Source organism: Symphalangus syndactylus, chromosome 18 (genome assembly GCF_028878055.3).
Source record: "Symphalangus syndactylus isolate Jambi chromosome 18, NHGRI_mSymSyn1-v2.1_pri, whole genome shotgun sequence".
NCBI classification, from domain to species: Eukaryota; Metazoa; Chordata; class Mammalia; order Primates; family Hylobatidae; genus Symphalangus; species Symphalangus syndactylus.
The window spans coordinates 70,602,558-70,621,944 of NC_072440.2; the positions used below are offsets into that span (position 1 = coordinate 70,602,558).

General features: G+C 45.1%; 1 protein-coding gene across 5 annotated transcripts in view; it reads right to left on the bottom strand.

Moving 5' to 3' along the window:
* Positions 1–19,387, bottom strand: part of LARGE1 (LARGE xylosyl- and glucuronyltransferase 1) — a 641,552-nt gene that overhangs the window by 319,438 nt on the left and 302,727 nt on the right. For all 5 annotated transcript variants that reach the window (XM_055254495.2, XM_055254491.2, XM_055254492.2 and 2 more), the window contains exon 5: positions 6,357–6,480. In XM_055254495.2, coding sequence (XP_055110470.2) covers positions 6,357–6,480 — 124 coding nt within the window. The remainder of the gene's footprint in view (positions 1–6,356; positions 6,481–19,387) is intronic.

The window sequence follows — 19,387 nt, forward strand, 5'->3', positions numbered from 1 at the left end:
GCCAGAGAAGGAACCCGCCCCCCCTCAAAAGCTCAGAGAGTCCTTGTCTAGACACAATGACAGTAACTTAGCTGAAATAAGCCACAGAGAGGGAAATAGGACATAGGAGAAAGGGCACAGATCCTGGAGTCAGACAGTTCTGGATATTCATCCTGGCTCTGCTATGTACCAGTCACATGATTTGGAGTTAGTTAACTCCCCTATGCCTCAGTTCCTTTGTATGTACAATGGGAATAATAACAGGACCTAGCCCATAGAGGTGTTGTGAGAAACAGACTATGAGAAAACCATGTAAAACATGAGAAATGAAGTAAATGATTCTTTTTTATTATTATACTTTAAGTTATGGGATACGTGTATAGAATATACAGTTTTGTTACATGGGTATACACGTGCTATGGTGGTTTGCTGCACCCATCAACCGATCATCTACATTAGGTATTTCTCCCAATGCTACCCCTCCCCCAGGCCCCCACCCCCTGACAGGCCCCAGCGTGTGATGTTCCCCTCCCTGTGTCCATGTGTTCTCATTGTTCAACTCCCACTTATGAGTGAGAACATACAGAGCTTGGTTTTCTGTTCTTGTGTTAGTTTGCTGAGAATGATGGTTTCCAGCTTCATCCATGTTCCTACAAAGGACATGAACTCATCCTTTTTAAAGGCTGCATAGTATTCCATGGTGTCTATGTGCCACATTTTCTTGATCCAGTCTATCACTGATGGGCATTTGGGTTGATTCCAAGTCTTTGCTATTGTGAATAGTGCCACAATAAACATACATGTGCATGTGTCTTTATAGTAGAATGATTTATAATCCTTTGGGTATATACCCAGTAATGGGATTGCTGAGTCAAATGGTAGTTCTGGTCCTAGATTCTTGAGGAATTGCCACACTGTCTTCCACAATGGTTGAGTAAGTGATTCTTAAACGATAGATGTTAGACCACAGCCTGTGGGATCCAAAGTCATGGAAAAGAGGAATTTTGAATTCAAGTGCAACTCGACAGTGGTAACCAACAGTCGTTCCGCAGGAGCTGTGGCCCCTATCTTTCAAATTCCCTTAAGATCTCTACTACATCCATGTCTACTGAATTATACAATCCTCTATCTCATATCCTTTCTTTTGGGAAGGGAAAAGTCGAATATCAGCGTCAGCACTTCTTAGCAGCCTAATCTTAGGCAAATGCTCTTCAACCCCACACTTTAACTTAAGTGAGGTGGAGGTAATCATACTTATCTTTCCAACCCCCAGGGTCATCATAAGAGATGAGTGACAGCCCGCATCACTGACAAAGCTCTACGCAAAAACAAGTTTTCCTCCTGTAGACAGGAGCTGCGTGTTTTGAGTGGAGCTCAGAGCAGAGGTACCTTCAGTCCTGGTAGCCTGTTGGTACCAGGACTTGGAGGCTGGAAACAAATGGGCCACGTGAACATCGGGAAGACCAATGAGCATTTCACAGGCCACAGAGATAGGCAGGCTGGGCCATCACTGTTTGCAAATCCCCACTAATTGGTCATTACAGAGAGAAGTGTACCAGTCCACTGTGAATTTCCCACAGTTCATTTTTAATCATGCACCAATCCCTCACAAATGTCCTGTTCCCTATTACTTCATTCTCTAGCACTAACAGATATCATAAGGGGCCCACAGGAACATTTCTGAGAAATGCCATTTCCAACAGCGTACAAAGTGGTTTCTTGGAGCTGTATCAAGGGGAGCCATCACGTGTGTCTGCTGAGGGTACCATCTGACATGCTTCCTGAATGCAATTGCGGAACACAGCGCAAGTCCATTTCTCTCCTGTTCTTCCTCCTTCCCTAAGGTCGTCTAGTGGATAGTGTTTTAATGTGTTTCCTTCCTAGTGTACCTGTCATGGAAAGACACTCACTCACCTGTCCCAGAGCTGCTCTTAGGAGGTGGGCTGGTGCAAATGGAGCTGCCTTATCTATGCGACTTCAGGGTGGCTGGTGGGCAAATTCCTGGCTGCCCACACAAGCCTCCGGGAAACAAATAGGCATTAGGAATGTGGTGACCCTGGGCTCTACAAGTGATAAAGAAACGTGAACTCCTGGGCCTGACGGTGATAAAGCAACTCTGCCATTGGTTTTATTATGCTTAGGGACCCAGCTCTAAATTCATTGTGCATCAGTCATTTAGTAAACATCTTTATAAGCCAGTCATTTAGCAAGCATCTTTATACATTTTAGCACAAATCTATAAAGCTTCTTTTAAAAATGTTTTAGCAAATATCTTTAAAAGCCTCACGCCAGGCATTTGGGATACAAAGGTGGTGAAAAACAGACGTGATCCTGGTTTGGGAGCTTACAGTATAGGAGATAGACATTTATTAGCTCATCACACAAAAGCATGAAAGAATACCCTCTCTGTTGAGTTTACCGAAGAAATGTATGTGATTCTAGGAGAACATGTAACAAAGCAACCCCTATGAAATGATAAAGGCAGGGAAAGTTTCCCCGAGCACACGTAACTTTAGCAAAAGAACTTGTTATTCATTAGCAATGGGGGAAAGGAAGGAGGTTGGGAAACAGTTTAATAAATTGAAGAAATAAACTGTTCAAAGGCGCTCTGGTGGGAAAGAAGGAGCAAAGTGAATCTGCAGGACTGGAGAGTGAGGAAGGACACAAGTGGTGCAAGAACAACTTGGAAGGAGGCAGGAGCCAGCGTCTGCAGAGAGATGTGACTCGGTTAAGAACTGTGGCCTTGGCCGGGGGCAGTGGCTCATGCCTGTGATCCCAGCACTTTGGGAGACTGAGGCAGGCAGATGACTTGAGGTAGATGGATCACTTGAGGTCAGGAGTTTGAGACCAACCTGGCCAACTTGGTGAAACCCTGTCTTTACTAAAAATATAAAAATTAGCTGGGCCTGGTGGTGCACGCCTATGGTCCCAGCTACTCTACTCAGGAGGCCGAGGCAGGAGAATCGCTTGTATCCAGGAGGTGGAGATTGCAATGAGCCGAGATCATGCCACTGCACTCCAGCTTGGGCGACAGAGCAAGACTCTGTCTGCAAAACAAACAAACAAAAACTGTGGCCTCTATCTCAGAGCAGTAGGAAACCAGGGAAGGTTTTACCCAGAGGAAAAGAGTGGCATGACTGCGCTTGTTTTTGGAAAGCTGACTTTTGCTACTGAGAGAAAAGATATGGGGGAGGAGAGGTGAGCAGTGGAGGGAAGAGACCAGTGTGAAAAACACTTGCCATTGTGCTAGGGAAAGATCACAAAGCATGGACTAGGTAGGTGCAGGGGAGATGGAGCCACGCTAGGGTGTGATGTGGTTAGACCCAGGGCAAGAGAAAGGGACAAAGATGAGCTCTCAGTTCCAGATCAGCAACTAAGCAGATGGTGATGCCACTGCAGAAGGGGCTGTCAGGCTGGTGGAGTAGGCAGATCACGGCTTTGGGGTTGTTGATCTGGGTTATGTATAAACTAAAACATAGACAGACTAGTAGATCATGGAGTCAGACAGGTCTGGGTTTTCATCCTGGCTTTGTCATGAACCATAGTTACTACTATTATGAAAAAATTACGTTTTATAAATACTTTCATACTGTTGTACTGGATTCTGACAACACTCTCATGGGATTCGGGAATGTGAGAGAGACAGGTGGTTAATTGGTAGGGGAATAAAAAGCAGGTGTCAGGAAACTTCGATGAAGTCTTCGATAGCAGAGATTGGGTTAGAGGACAGGACTCTAGAGACAATATTCTTTTGAACATATCAGATTGTATTTTCTAAATTATTATTTTTTAAGCCATGAAGGATTTTTTTCGGATGTATATAAAAAAAAAAAGCCAGCATGTAAAATAACAGACAGTTGGTCTCCCTGGATTAAAGTAGGCATGACAGAGTCAGAGCATCAGTGTTTCCTCCCCTTCTCCCCTTTCATCCGAGACCTCATGGAACGGGCTTCCAGGAGTGAATTCCAGTCGATGGTACCTCACTCCTTCAACTTCTTAGCTGTTGATGGATTTCACAGCAGGCCACGCTACCCAAGTGCATTTTAAGTCATTCTGGCCTTGGCTGCGAGTGGAAGGAAGCATTTTTAAGAACGTGTCATGTTGTGTACACTGAGCCATCTTATTTCATCCCTTTCTTTGTGGCTGACTCAGTCCCAAGCCATCTGAGAGCTGAGAGAACCAAGGTTCAAAACCAGTTAGAGAATTCTTCGGCGGTAAACTAGGATTTGAAATTAGTTTTTTTCCCAATCACTTTGTATTTTTTTCTTTTTTCCTCTTTTTTTTTTTTTTGAGGAAAAAAATGATACAATCATTTAGCCATGATCTTACCACTATGATCGTACCACATGCCAGCTCTATCACCCAGGCTGGCATACAGTGGTACGATCATAGCTCACTGCAGTCTTGAACTCCTGGGCTCAAGTGATCTTCCTTTTTCAGCCTCCAGAGTAGCTGGGACTACAGGTGCAGTCACCACATCCAGCTAGTTTTTTGTAGAGACAGGCATCTCACTATGTTCCCCAGGCTGGTCTCGAACTCCTGGGCTCAAGTGATCCCCCTGCCTCTGCCTCCAGAGCAGCTTAGACTGACTACAGGTGTGTGCCACCACACTTGGCTAATTTTTAAAATTTTTTTGTAGAGGTGGGGGGTCTCACTATGTTTCCCAGGCTGGTCTCAAACTCCTGGGCTCAAGCGATTCTCCCCACCTCAGCCTCGTAAAGTGCTGGGATTACAGGCATGAGCCACTACGCCCAGCACACTTCGGTGTCTTCTTACAAAGTAAAGGGTGCAGGCTCACAGGGGACATGGCACTGGACTCCTACCCAAAGAAAGGCAAATGGTGAACACAGCGGCAGAGGCATCCTTCGGAACCAGCTGCTGCTCCTCCTCCCGTGTTGCTTTTCCCCCATGGTGTTGGCGCTAAGACCCTGGGAGACAGAGTGGCTTGCTTTCACCTTAATTAGCGCAGCAATCTGCTAAATTTTGTTTTTCCCTTTTTAAGAGTGTTAATCAATTTTAGCTCAGAATAGATTGGAATGGCACGCAAATTACCACGACAATCCCCAAATGCTAAATTTTGAACATCTCCATCAACCTCAGAGCCTGAAATATGTGAAAATCAGAAACTCTGGCCGGCATGTCAGTGATCTATTAAAAATGTTATGGCCCTACAATGAAAAGGTAACGGCTTTATGAGGTTTGGAACAAGCAATTTGCCAGAGTCAGCCTCATGCTTAGGTGTTGAGTCCTTCCCAAGGTGATCGGAGACAGAGCATCAGTGTATTTCTGCAAAGTTACATGTTCCTCTAATCACAGCAATTTGTTAAATCCACGAGCATTAGCGGGTACCTACTATGCACCAGAAATACAGAAAAGAATAAGATGCGACCCCTCTCCTCCTACGCCATTAAGAAGGGTCCAGTAGACAGACAAGTGAACAAAAAATGTCTTCCTCTTTCCTGTGGAAGTCAGGCTGTTTCTTAAGAGGAGTTGGCACTGCAGCTGAGTCCTGAAGGATGAACAGGAGTTGTGGCAAGATAGGTGGGAAGGAAATATCAGATGCAAGGAACAGAATAAGCAAAGACTCAAATACAGAAGAGGGGGCAAAGGGAACTAGAGGTGTGCTCTGCTACTTAGAGTTAAAAGAATAGCGAAGGTTTACAGGAATGCCAGTGACAAGACCGGAAGTAGAATCAAGAGCCAGAATATACAGGACTTCTTAATCGGGCTGTGGGCCTCAACATGATGCAAGCAAAATGGCACTACAAAAAAATTGTAAGGGGATGAGATGACCAAAAAGGTTTCATTTGGCTGAAATCCCTCCAGCCTGACATAACCTTTAATATTTATTCAGCAGCGTCTTTTTAAAGCACATTCAAATATATTTTCTCATTTGAGCCTCTTAATTATCCCCATGAGTTTGGTATTTCATCCACCTTTTCTACTGATGAGAAAACAGGTCCAGCAGAGATGCGTGGTTTACTTTGCGTCTTTTGATCAGTAAGTGACAATATGCAAATTTAAACCCCAGCCCATGGGGGTCTGAGTTCAGCCTTTACTTCATTGGGTAATGGAACTCTCTAGACGACAGCTACCATAGACCACTTTCAGATTATACACCAGGCCAATGGCCTCCAGCATCTCCAGAAAGGCTTGGTGGTCAAAACTCACAGACTAAAGTGGATTCTGTGCACACAAAGGGGTTACTTTAATACTTTGATAATAAAATCAGATTCTGGTGGCAAACAACCTCCTTACGCCCTATACATTTTCAGTTAGGAGCTGAGATTTCTGGCATTGCTACAGTCCACTCAACCACAAGCAATAATGCTTCCAGCTAGAGGAGATCACGGAGGTGCCTCCCCTCCTGCCCATACCTTGAGCTCGTCTGCATTGTAGAAGTCCACACGCACGGCGGGCACCATCCAGGTCTGGAAGAGTGTGGCCAGGATCTGCTCCGCAATGGAGTCAGCAATAAGGTGGAAGTGCAGAGGGTTCCGTCTGTGGGGAGTGTGAGAAGGAAGGGTCAGGTGGAGAGGTACGGCTCTTTGAATTACAGCTGCAAAAACACACTCTTCACAGTTCCTATGGCAGGGCTCGTTTCTAACGGCAATTGTGAAAGTAAATCTGGCATGTTACCAAACCAGTGCTCACTGGTGAGGCTGCAGCAGCTGCAAAGGAGAGAAGGCATCCCACCCAACCTCCGTGATTCAGAGAAGTGACAACCAACCACCAATCACTACTGACACCCAATTCAGGCCAAACGCCATACCTGTTATTAGGATATTCATTTTTTTCTGAAAGCCGTAAGTAGAGCATGTGTTAACAATTTGGTCAACCTTTATATCTGCCACCTGGACTTAACAGCCTTAATGCAGAAATACATCAACATAGGGTAAGTTTTTTAGACTGGCTGCAGGCGGCTGTCAAGAGACTTCTCCCATAGCACAGTGTAAGTTCTGTCTGCTGCTTGTTCCTCTCCAAAAGAAAACCAGGCTTTAAGATGGAGTCATCGGGAGCTCCCATCACCCAGTAACAGCCTGTCCTCACTTTTAATATTTCTATAGCTTTTATTCATCCGAAATAGACCACTTTCAGGTTGTATACTAAGCCAATGGCCTCCAGCCTCTACTGAAAGCTTTGGTGGCCAGAACTCAGACCAAAGTGGATTCTCTGCTAATAAAGTGGTTACTTTAATACTTTTGATAATAAAATCAGATTCTGGTGGCAAACAACTTCATTATGCCCTGAACACTTTCAGTTAGGAGCTGAGACGTCTGATGTTGCTTTTACTGAGGCAGCACCCGAAATACCAAGGAGCATTACGCAAGGGCAAAACTTCCGGAGTTAAATGAAAACGGGTTCCAAACCCAGGTCTGAAATGTATGAGTGGGAATCTTGAGCGTGTCACTTACCCCTCTGCACTGCTATTTCTACATTCCGGAAAATGTGGAGAAAGACCTTCTCATCAGGCTGCTGCGTTGATTAAATAAGATAAGAAGTGCAAAATATGGCACATCAAAAATAAACATGGGATAATAATCAATAGCAGATGTGCCCTAATGAGGAACCAGCTAGATACAAAGCAATACGTCAGTCAAGAACTACTAGCATAAATACTATTGTGCTACTACAATTAATGACATAAAGCGTAATGCCATGAATGAGTACCTACTAGAAATAAAGCACTGTGGGAAATACAAAGATGAGAATGACCTGGCCCGCTGACCTCAAAGAGCTCATACTGCTCAGAGACAGACGAGCGCAGTTAAATATAAGCATGGAGCGGAATGTGATAAGGACTACAAAAGAACACAAAGTTCCATGGGAGTAAGAGCAGCAGCCAATTCTGACCGGGTCAGAAGGACGTGTAAGAGAGGGAAGCTGTGCCCTAAAGGGAAATGCAGGACTTTGACAAGAGGAGAAGGCAGAGGGGATGCAATCTGAGGAGAGCAACAGGAGACAAAGGCTGGGCCCAGGGTGTATTAGGAGTGGGGGCCAGGAGCGGAGGGGCTTAGCAGGGCTCCAGGGTTGGAGCAGAGAAGGAGGGACATGAGAATGCAATGAAAGTTTAATTAAAACAGTTCGGACCGGGCACGGCGGCTCACGCCTGTAATCCCAGCACTTTGGGAGGCCAAGGCGGGCGGATAATGAGATCAGGAGATCAAGACCATCCTGGCTAACACAGTGAAACCCCATCTCTACTAAAAATACAAAAAATTAGCTGGGTGTGGTGGCACGTGCCTGTATCCCAGCTACTTGGGAGGCTGAGGCAGGAAAATTGCTTGAACCTGGGTGGTGGAGGTTGCAGTGAGCCAAGATTGTGCCACTGCACTCCAGCCTGGGTGACGGAGCAAGACCTTGTCTCAAAATAAATAAATAAATAAAATACAATAAAAATAAACAGACTGGACTTCAGGGAGGTGTCGGGGGCAGGATGACCGGCCTCTTAGCTCTCAGCCGTCAGCATGGTCACTCCTCACACCTGTCCTATGTTCCAGACATACAGACCATCTCTCAGTTTCCCACCCCCTACCCCGTGCTCTCTCTCCACCGTGGGCCTTATCATATTTAGCTTGCTCTGCAGGGAACTGTCCCACAGTTGCTCATTCAATAAATCCTCACTGAGTACACCCTATTTGTCAGGGGATGAGCTGGATGCTGGGGACACAGGATTGAGTCAGACACACCCGCACTGCCCCTGATGTCATGGAGCTCACAGTCTTGCCCACCCTGCACCTCCACATTCAGCACTTGGTTATATCTTAGTCTGCCTTAGGACTGCCATCATTTGCTCCTAGGATCCTTTCCTGACTACCCACGTCTAGGTCAGGGGTCCTCCCTAACTGTTATCCCAGCCATACGTACCAGCCTCCTCATCCTTATGTAGTGGTTGCCTGTCTACTTGTCTACATCCCTCCTGCGAGCTCAGCAAGCTCAAGGATCACATCAGACACGTTCAAATGAACAGACCCATGATCTACAGCTCAGTGCCTAGAAGAGAGTAGGAGTTGAATAAATGAACTGAATGGATAGATGGGTGGTGAGCTGTGGACAGATGAGGGGAACAGATGTAGACATGTCATTTAGGAGAACATTAGACTTGGTGGATGTGAAATGAGAATCTGATTAGGACACTGTTGGCCAGGTGCCGTGGCTCATACCTGTAATCCCAGCACTTTGGGAGGCCAACGTGGGCGGATCACCTGAGGTCAGCAGTTCGAGTCCAGCCTGACCAACATGGCGAAACCCCATCTCTACTAAAAATACAAAATTAGCTGGGCATGGTGGCGGATGCCTGTAATCCCAGCTACTTGGGAGGCTGAGGCAGGAGCATCACTTGAACCTGGGAGGCAGAGGTTGCTATGAGCCCAGATCGCGCCATTGCACTCCAGCCTGGGCAACAAGAGCAAAACTGCATTTCAAAAAAAAAAAAAAAAAAAAAGTGTCTATCCCAGGAAGAGCAACAAGGAAGCTGGATCTAGAGGATTTCAGGAGAACAGAACTTAGATATGAGAAAAAAAAAAGAGAGAGGGAGGAGCAGAAGGCCACACTGGGGTTCCTGGGTTGGTGGCAATGGCTCCAGGACAGGGAATATAATGAGAAAGGCACCTCGGAGGAGGACAGTGAGTCTGGGATTGGGCACACCAAGCTGAAGGCGGGGGTGGCAAAGCCAGTACTGCTGCTGAATGGGTGGGTCTAGACCTGAAGAAAGTTATTACTCAAGGCCAACCCACCATACACATAACAGGTGCCTAGGGGTAATAAACTGAATAAATGAATCAAAAAGCAGTTAGCGCTACAGAATTTCCCCATGGGACCCACTGCCTGAAGACTGCAACTTTCCCATAAAATTATCTATGCTCACGATGCTCAGGCGAAAGGGGCATATCTTCCCTACAGCTTCCCTAAATGCCCTATAAGAGGCTGCCACTGGGCCTTGGTGATACCTGGTGGCATGAAGGGACAATGCTGTGTTTGCCCATTGGCCAGTGGCTTACCTGAGGGCCAAATCAGAGGCAGCAGGACAAAGTCACCGGGGAGACAGATGGTCCATTTGGCCCTCAGTGTTTCCACAACTGTCTCCCAGGGCCATAGTTGCCATAATGGAGTCTTATTAATGGAGAATGGATAAAGGTAAACCTATATCATGGTCAAGTTGCATGTTCATCTACAGTAGAGGGGCAGCTTAATTTTAGCCATGGGGTGACAATAATAAATGGACCAAGCTTCTTATATCTGCTGTAACGCATCATACTTTCCACATTTCTGTATCTTTGGCTTGTGCTGTTCCCTCTCCATGGAATGCCCTTCCCTGCTTGGAAGCCCCATGAATTCCTGTTCATTCTTCAAAATTCCCTTTGTAAGTCATCTCCTCCTGGAAACCTTCTTTGAGCACTTCCTTGTGTCTTTCTTCTGCTAACTCTGCACCTTGTGTGAAAAGCTCATCTGCCATCTGTAGCAAGGCATTGTGATACGTATTCAAACTGCTGGCTCCTTGTCCCTACTGTGAGACCACAGACGACAGAAACCATCTTTTCATCCCCATCCACAGAATCCAGCAAAGAACCTGGTGAATCATGGGTCCTGAGTAGATATTCCTGTAACAACAACAAAAAGCCAGTGCCCCTCCTTGTATTATCAATGTAACAACCAGCATAGGAGGGCAGAAACAGCTGATGGCACACTTCGTATCAAGAGTTTGGAGTTTGGGCTGTGTTCCAGAATGCCTGGCTTGGCATCCCGGCTGCAGTACCTACTGAGTGACTGTAAGCAAGTCACTTCATCTCTCAAGGCCTAATTTTCTCATCTCCAAAGCAGGAAAGAGATAATGGGAAGCAAGCAATATTATATTGGATAATTGTGAGGATAAAATGACATAATAAACATTAAGTGCTTACCATATATGGTAAGATTTCAATACAGGTTATCTATTACCAATATTAACTTATGATACTGCTTTTTTTCTCTACTACTTTTGCAACACGTTTTCGATGAAGTATTTTCAATTAGTTCTTCCAAGCACAGACAAAATATGGGCTGAATGAATATCCAACAAAGAGCTATTAAGCAATAACTACATGTAAGTTACAACAGGGATACAGGTGATGAATGAGCTACGAGTGTTCTCTTCAGGCAGCTTAAATCTTGGAGAGTCAGAGGAAGACAGAATACAAAAAACTCCACAAACGTCAGAACATGGATGCATCGCTGTGCTGGGCTGCCACACGCAACTGCAGAGCTTGAGAATGGCCCACTTCCCAGGGAGCCTTCCACATAGACCAACAGGTAATATTATGCAGGACACTCTTAGAGTTAGATGGAGAACAACCTGCACGACCATATATGACGACTCTACAAGGAGGAGCACAAAAGCTACATGGTGAGGGTGAAAGAGATGACATTTTGGTAGTGAAGAATCTGGGAGGTTTCCATGAACTATGTGGCAATTAAATTGGAGCTCTAAATGGGTAGAAGAGGAGAAAGGGAGGCATTCAGCAGGGAAGTGCAGTTGACTTGAGTAACACGGGGTTGAACCGTATGGGTCCACTGACACATGGATTTTTTTCAACAAAATCTGGAATGGGAAACCCAACTATACTGAGGACTGATTTTTCCCACAGGCTGTGATATAGTTTGGATATTTTTCCCCAACCAAATCTCATGTTGAAATATAATCCCCAATGTTGGAGGTGGGGCCTGATGGTTAGTGTTTGGGTCATGGGGGCAGATCCCTCATGGCTTGGTGCTGTCCTCATGATGTGAATTTTCTCAAGATTTGGTTGTTCAAAAAAAGAGTGTGGCCCCTCCCCACACTTTCTCTTGCTCCCACTCTCCTCTTGCATGTGATGTACCTGCTCCTGCTTCACCTTCTGCCATAAGTAAACACTCCTTGAGGTGTCCCTAGAAGCCAAGCAGATGCTGGTGCCATGCTTGTACAGCCTGCAGAATCATGAGCCAATTAAAATGTTTTTCTTTATAAATTATCCAGTCACAGGTGTTTATAGCAACGCAAGAACAGCCTAACACAGAAAAATTGGTACCAGGAGTGAGATACTACTATAAACATATATGAAAATATGGAAGCAACTTTGGAGCTGGGTAACGTACAGGGGCTACAAGAGTTTGGAGGGCTTAGAAGAAGACGGGAAGATGAGGGAAAGTCTGGAACTTCTTATATACTGGTTTAATGGCTGTGACCAAAATGCAGATAGTGATAAGGACACTGAAGTCCAGGCTCAGGTCTCAGATGGGAATGAGGAACTTATTGGGAACTTGATTAAAGGTCACCTTTGATGTGCCTTAGCAAAGAACTTGACTGTACTGTGTCCATGCCCGAGAGATCTGTGGAAGTTTTAACTTAAGAGTGACAACCTAGGGTATCTGGCAGAGGAAATTTCTAAGCAGCAAAGTGTCCAGATGGAGGAGCAAAGAAATAATCTAAAAATTGGAACTTAAAGAGGGAAGCAGGGTGTAAAAATTTGGAAATTTTGTAGCCTAACCATGTGGAAAACAAAGAAAAGGCTTTTTAGGGTGGTGGTGGGTGGCGGGGGAGAAGAACCCACAACTTGCTAGAGATATTAGCATAACTAAAAAGGGGCCAGGAACTGACAGCCAAGACAATGGGAAAAAGGCCCTGAAGGCATTTCAAAAGTCTTCCAGGTTGCCCCTCCCATTACAGGCCCAGAGGCCTAGGAGGAAAGAATGGTTTCCTGGGGCAGGGCTAGGACACCATTGCCCTGCACCACCCCAAAAGACTGCTCTTTGCATCGTGGCCCCTCCAGTTCCAGCCTCAGCCCAAAGGGCCCAAGATACAGCTCAGGCTGCAGCTTCAGAGAGTATAAGCTATAAACCTTGGTAACTTCCATGGGGTGTTAAGCCTGTCAGGACGCAGAGTGCAAGAGTGAAGGAGGCTTGGAAGCCTCTACCAGATTTGAGAGAATGTATAAGAAAGCCTGGGTGCCCATGCAGAAGCCTGCTGCAGGGGCAGAGCCCACCAGAGATGTTCTATTAGGGCAGTGCTTAGGGTATATGTGGGGTTGGAGACCCCACACAAAGTCCCCTCTGGGACACTGCCTAGTGGAGCTGTGGGAAGGGGGCCACTATCGTCCACATTCTAGAATCGCAGATCCACTGGCAACGTGCACCTTGTGCCTGGAGAAGCCACAGACACTCAACTCCAACCCATGAGAGCAGCTGCAGGGGCTGTACACCGCAAAGCCACAGAAGTGTACCTGCTCAAGGCTTTGGGAGCCTGCCCATTGCACCAGTGTGCCCTAGATATGGGACATGGAGTCAAGAATTATTTTAGAGCTTTAAGATTTAGTGACTGCCCTGCTGGGTTGCAGACTTGTGTGGGGGCCTGTAGCACCTTTCTTTTGGCCAGTTTCTCCTTTTTGGAATAAGAGTGTTGACCTCATGCCTGTACCACCATTGTATCTTGGAAGTAAATACTGCATTTTGATTTTACAGGCTCATAGGTAGAAGGAACTCATCTCCAGATGGGACTTTGAACTTGGGACTTTCGAGTTAAGAATGGAATGAGTTAAGACTTTGGGAAGCTACTGAGAAACAATGATTGTAGTTTGAAATGTGAGAAGGACATGACATTTGGGGGGCCAGGAGCGGAATGATATAGTTTGGATATTTTTCCCCCACTCAAATCTCATGTTGAAATGTAATCCCCAGAGTTGAAGGTGGAGCCTTGGTGGAAGATGTCTGGGTTATGGGGGTGGATCCCTAATGGCTTAGTGCTATCCTCACAATACTGAGTGAGTTCTCATGTGAGCTGGCTGTTTAAAGACTGTGGCACCTCCCACCCTCTCTCTTGCTCCTACTTTCACCATGTGATGTGCCTGCTCCTTTTTCCCTCTTCTGACATAAGTAAATGTTCCCTGAGCCCTCCCCAGAGGCCGAGCAGATGCTGGCACCATGCTTGTGCAGCCTGCAGAACGGTGAGCCAATTGAATCTCTTTTCTTTCTAAATTGCCCAGTCTCAAGTTTCCCCCCACCCACCCCCACTCCAGCCCAGGCTGGAGTGCAGTGGCACGGTTTTGGCTCACTGCAACCTCCACCTCCTGAGTTCAAGCTATTCTTCGGCCTCAGCCTCTCATGTAGCTGGGAATACGGATGCCCGCCACCATGCCCGGCTAATTTTCGTATTTTTAGTAGAGATGGGGTTTCACCACGTTGGCCAGGCTGGTCTTGAACTCTTGACCTCAAGATCTGGCCGCCTCGGCCTCCCAAAGTGCTGGGATTACAGGCGTGAGCCACTGCACCCAGCCTCAGGTATTTCTTTATAGCAACACAAAAATGGTCTAACAGGGGTAGGTGCCATAGGGCTAACTACAGGACTTGAATACGTGCAGATTCTGGATATGTGGGTTTCCTGGACCCCATCCCCTCTGTATACCAAGGGACGACTCTGATAGAATAAGAAAGGAACAAAGGTGGTTAAAGTACAGAGCAGGTCTGTGAAAAAACAATAGTCATATTTGGGTGGATCATACAACAACATTTACTGGACACCTACTTCATGCCAGAAATAGGGAGGATAAAAAGAAAAAAGAGAGACCACGTCTTCAGGACAGACTGGGCTAGAATATGTGAGTTCCTAGGAACTGCAAATTTCATTCTCTAAGAGAAACAGCCAGACAAGGTTTGGAGGCTCGGCAGGCAGCAAATAGAAGTTATAATTCTGGGAAGTTTTAACGTGGTTACAGAGCAGAAGGTGGACCAGTGTGGGGTAAGAGGAGCAAGCCCTTAGAGAAAGATGCTATAAACATTAGGATGGGTTTTCCTCCTTCAGTCTTCTTCTGCCTCTGGTCTATTTAAAGCATCTCTCCAGAAGGCAGAGTAAATCCAGAAAGAAACCTCACCCTCACCTTTATGGCAATACTAGGTGTCTGCATCGTCAAAGGGAATAGTAGGTTTCATTAGATTTCCTGAGAATATAAAAATGCTTAATCAGAAAACACATGAGCCCCTCATGGTGACCACCAAGACCTTGGCAGTTTGCTGACATTGTCTCAGCAATGAAAGGTGGGCTAACTATCAGCAGGTTGTGTCTAACTCCTATCAGACAGCATGCTTGAGGGGTTCCATTAATGTTCCACTTTGGGTACCATCATAAGAATTTGGGCCCAAACTGCAGTTCCTGACAGTGGCCTTTTCCTTTTAGGCTCACCAAGCCATGGCACAAGCACCTGAAAATACCGCCCAGACCACCTTTCTTGGAACTTCTGTGTAAGCCGAAATAGTTCCCCTGAGCTTTAACCTGTAAATCTGACTGCCAACCAGATGGCCCCACTTTCACATCCCACAGGTCCCTGGGAATCAAGAAGCACCCAATTACAATGCTACTACACACAAGTTTCTTTCTTTTTTTTTGTTAACAGAGTTTTCACTCTTTTTGCCCAGGCTGGAGTGCAATGGCGCGATCTTGGCTCACCGCAACCTCCGCCTCCGGGGTTCAAGCGATTCTCCTGCCTCAGCCTCCCGAGTAGCTGGGATTACAGACATGTGCCACCATGCCCGGCTACTACACACCAAGTTTCTAATGATTTGTGGAGTGTTTGTCTGGGACCTGTCTCTTCTTTAGAATGTAAGCTCCTTGGGGACAGAAACTGGGTCTTGCATTCACTGCTGCATCCTAGCTCTCAGAGCTGACACAGTAAGCAGAGGCTTGTGTTTATTCTGCAGGACTGCATGGATGAGCGGCTTCCTCAATTTCCAAAACAGAAATCAGTTTTCCCTCTCCTGGCCCCTTACACAGGTTTCCCCTTGAATTTCCTGCCCGGGTTAAAGGTGCCTCATTCACCCAGCCTCATAAGCTAGAAATGGGGGCATGCCCTGGGCCCCCTCCCCAGCTATATGCCACACACTCAATCAACCTCAAGTCCTGAAAGGCAGCTTAGCTTAATGGTTAGGAGCTGGGTCTTGAAAGCAAAACTGTCTTGTTTTTTTTTCTTAACATGGTTCTGTCATGAACAAATGTTGAACCTTGGGAAAGCTTCTTCACCTCTGAGTCTCAGTTTCCAAATCTTCAAAATGGGCTTGATCACAATAGCTCCTACCTTATAGTTATTGTCAGGTCGATTGAGCTAAAACATATGCAGCACTTAGAACAAGGACTGGCTGGAAGTGAGGACTTAGTAAATGTTAGCTTCATTATCCTATCCAACCTTGGGGATATCTCATGAATACATTCACTCTATTTTCTCATGAATATATTCACTGTTTTTCTGACTCTCTCACTCACTCTGATGTAGCCTCTAGCCCCTAAGCCATATGCTCGCTCTAACGTAATCACACAACCCCTTGCTCACTGTTCAATATATAAGCCCCAGCATCTCACATGGAGCAAACAAGACCTTCAACGATCTCACCCTGTCTGTCCCTCAAAACTCATGTCTTCACACCCCTTCCTTAAACCGTGCACTCCAGCCGTTTCTCCCTCCATTCTGCCTGTGACCAGCTCCTGCTCCTCCTGCAGGAATAAAGTCAAGAGCCACATTCCCAGGGAAACCTTCCACAGTCACCCCATCCAGCGCAGCCCCATCTCCCCTATCACTCTCCATCTCACTGTCCAGTCAGATTTCTTCCTAGCATTTATTATCACTGGAAATTTCCATGTTAACCTCCAAGACTATCTCCTACCCTCCATGAGACTGTCAGCTGTGGAGGATACAGCTTCTCCTGCTTCACAAAGTACCTCCTCTCGTTTACTCTCTCTACAACCCCAGCGCTTAGAGAGCATTTAGCTGGTCTCGGGTGCAGTTCCAGGGTTGAGCATGCTCTCCTGGCAGGCTTGTGCCCATGCTGTCGCCTTTTCCTGGACCATCTACACTTCACCCCGCTAACTGCGTCTGGCCTTCTGTTCTCAAGTTAGATGCCACGGCTCTGAGGAGGCCATTCCACGGTGTCAGATGCCCTTCTTAGTGGCTCCAGCTGAGTCTGTACTCAAACCTTAGTTCAGATCTTTGAAATAATCAACTATTTACTTCTTTGTTCCCTGCTAGATGGAATCTTAGCATGGGTGCTTTATTTTGTTAAGAATCTTATCCCTAGACTTTTTTTTTTACAGCCCCTTACAGGTAGAAACACTCAGTGATTGTTCAAGGAAAGAATGAATAAATGAACACATGAATAATTACCAAAAAGATCCAAATGCCCTCAGTTTGACACAATTACCAAAGAGATTCAAATGCCCACAGCTTGACACTATTACCTGGAAGTTAGGTACAGAGGCACTTAGAAAAAAATGTAGGAGCAAATCTTTTAACATTGGGTTAGGTAATTGTTCCTTAGATATGATCCCTGAAGCACAAACAATGAAAGAAAAAAAATAGATTTCAATGAAATAATTTTTAAAAAACCCTTTCTCTTTTTCTGCTGTCTGCCATGTGAAGACACAGCAAGAAGGTGGCCATCTGCAAATCAGGAAGAGGGTCCATCCCTACCAGAACCTGATCTCAGACCAGCACCCTGATCTCAGGCTGCCCCAACTTCAGAACCATATGAAATAAATTAGTATTAAGAAAAAAAAAAAAAGAGGAAGAAATTTTGTGCTTCACAGGACATGATCAAGACAGTGAAAAACTACCAGAGTGGGAGATAATATTTTCAAGCATATATTTGATAAGTAACTTGTACCCACAATATATAAAGATACTTTACAGCTCCAACGATAAAAGGACAAGTAAGCTAATAAAAATTGAGCAAAGGATTTAAATAACCATTTCTCAAAGAAGATATACAAATGGCCAATAAGCACATGAAAAGACACTCAACATCATTAATCATTAGGGAAATGCAAATCAAAACCACAATAAGCCACTTACCCACTAGAATGACAAAAATAAAAAAGATATATAACAAACAGTGATTAAGAATTTGCAGATATTGGAGCCCTCAATGGTTACCGGTGGAACTGTAAAATGAAGCAGCTGCTTGGAGAAACAGTTTGGCAATTTCTCAAAAAATTAAGCATAAAAATAAAAATATCTATAAAAATACGAAAACAGATGTCAATACAAAAGCTTATACAGAACATTCTTAGCAGAATTGTTCATAATAGTCAAGAAGTGGATGGCCAAGCACTGTGGCTCACGCCTATAATCCCAGCACTTTGGGAGGCTGCGGGTGGATCACCTAAGGTCAGGAGTTCAAGACCAGGCTGGCCAACATGGTGAAACCCTGTCTCTCCCAAAAACACAAAAATAAATAAATAAATAAATACATAAATAAATAAATTAGCTGGGCATGGTGGTGGGCGCCTGTAATTCCAGCTACTTGGGAGGCTGAGGCAGGAGGATTGCTTAAACCCAACAGGTGGAGGTTGCAGTGAGCCAAGATCGCACCATTGCACTCCAGCCTGGGCAACAGAGCAAGACTGTCTCAAAAAAAAAAAAGAAGTGGAAGAAACTGAAATGGCCCATCAGTTGATGAATGGATAATATAATGGGGTATATTCATACAATGAAGTATTTCTGGGTAATTAAATTAAATGAAGAACTGATATATGCTACATCAGGGATGAACTTTGACAACATTCTGCCAAATGAAAAAAGCCAGCCCAAAAGATTAAATACCATATGATTTCACTTCCATGAAATGTCCAGAACAGGCAAATCCAAAAAGACAGAAAGCAGATTAGTGGTTGGTATGGGATGGGAAGAGGAGGAAATCAGCAGTATTAGGGCTGGGGATTTCTTTTCAAGGTTATAAAAATGCTCTGATATTAAATACTGAAGATAGTTGCACAATTCTGTGAATTTACTAAACAACCACTAAATTGTACACTTTTAAAGAGCAAATTTTATCATATTGACTTATTCATCTCAGAGGAATAGGTAAATATTGGAATGTTGGTCTGATCTGCGTATTTGGGAGAGGGAAGGAGGCCTGCCCTGCTCCTGCTTCTGGGCTTCCTTCCCCAGGGGGATGTGCTAAGCAGTAAATAGTGTGCCCACATGGGAAACTCTGCAACTATCCAGGCTGGCCTCTGACCGGGAGGTAAGTACAATTCATGGAGACATGAGAGCCCTATTTGTGGCCACAGTTGAAAGAAAACATCCTATACCTCTCTCAAGACTAACAGCAATAAAGGAGACTTATTTCATTCTTTATATGTGTGACTTCTGAGCCTTATTTCACATTTGGTTCCTAACTCAGGAAGGTAAGAAATAGTTTTAATGACAGAGCCCTGCAAATTCCAAAATCAGCCAAAGCCTATGAGTCTACATCCTATTCTCTTTTGTTCAAAGGGAGATTAGCAAGAGTTAGACAGATGTTAAGGACATATTTACACCAAAGAGAATTTCACCAACTGCAGATAATAAAAACTCATTCAGAGGAATAATTTTCTCAATATATGATTCAAGACTATTTAGTTTTATATTTGTAT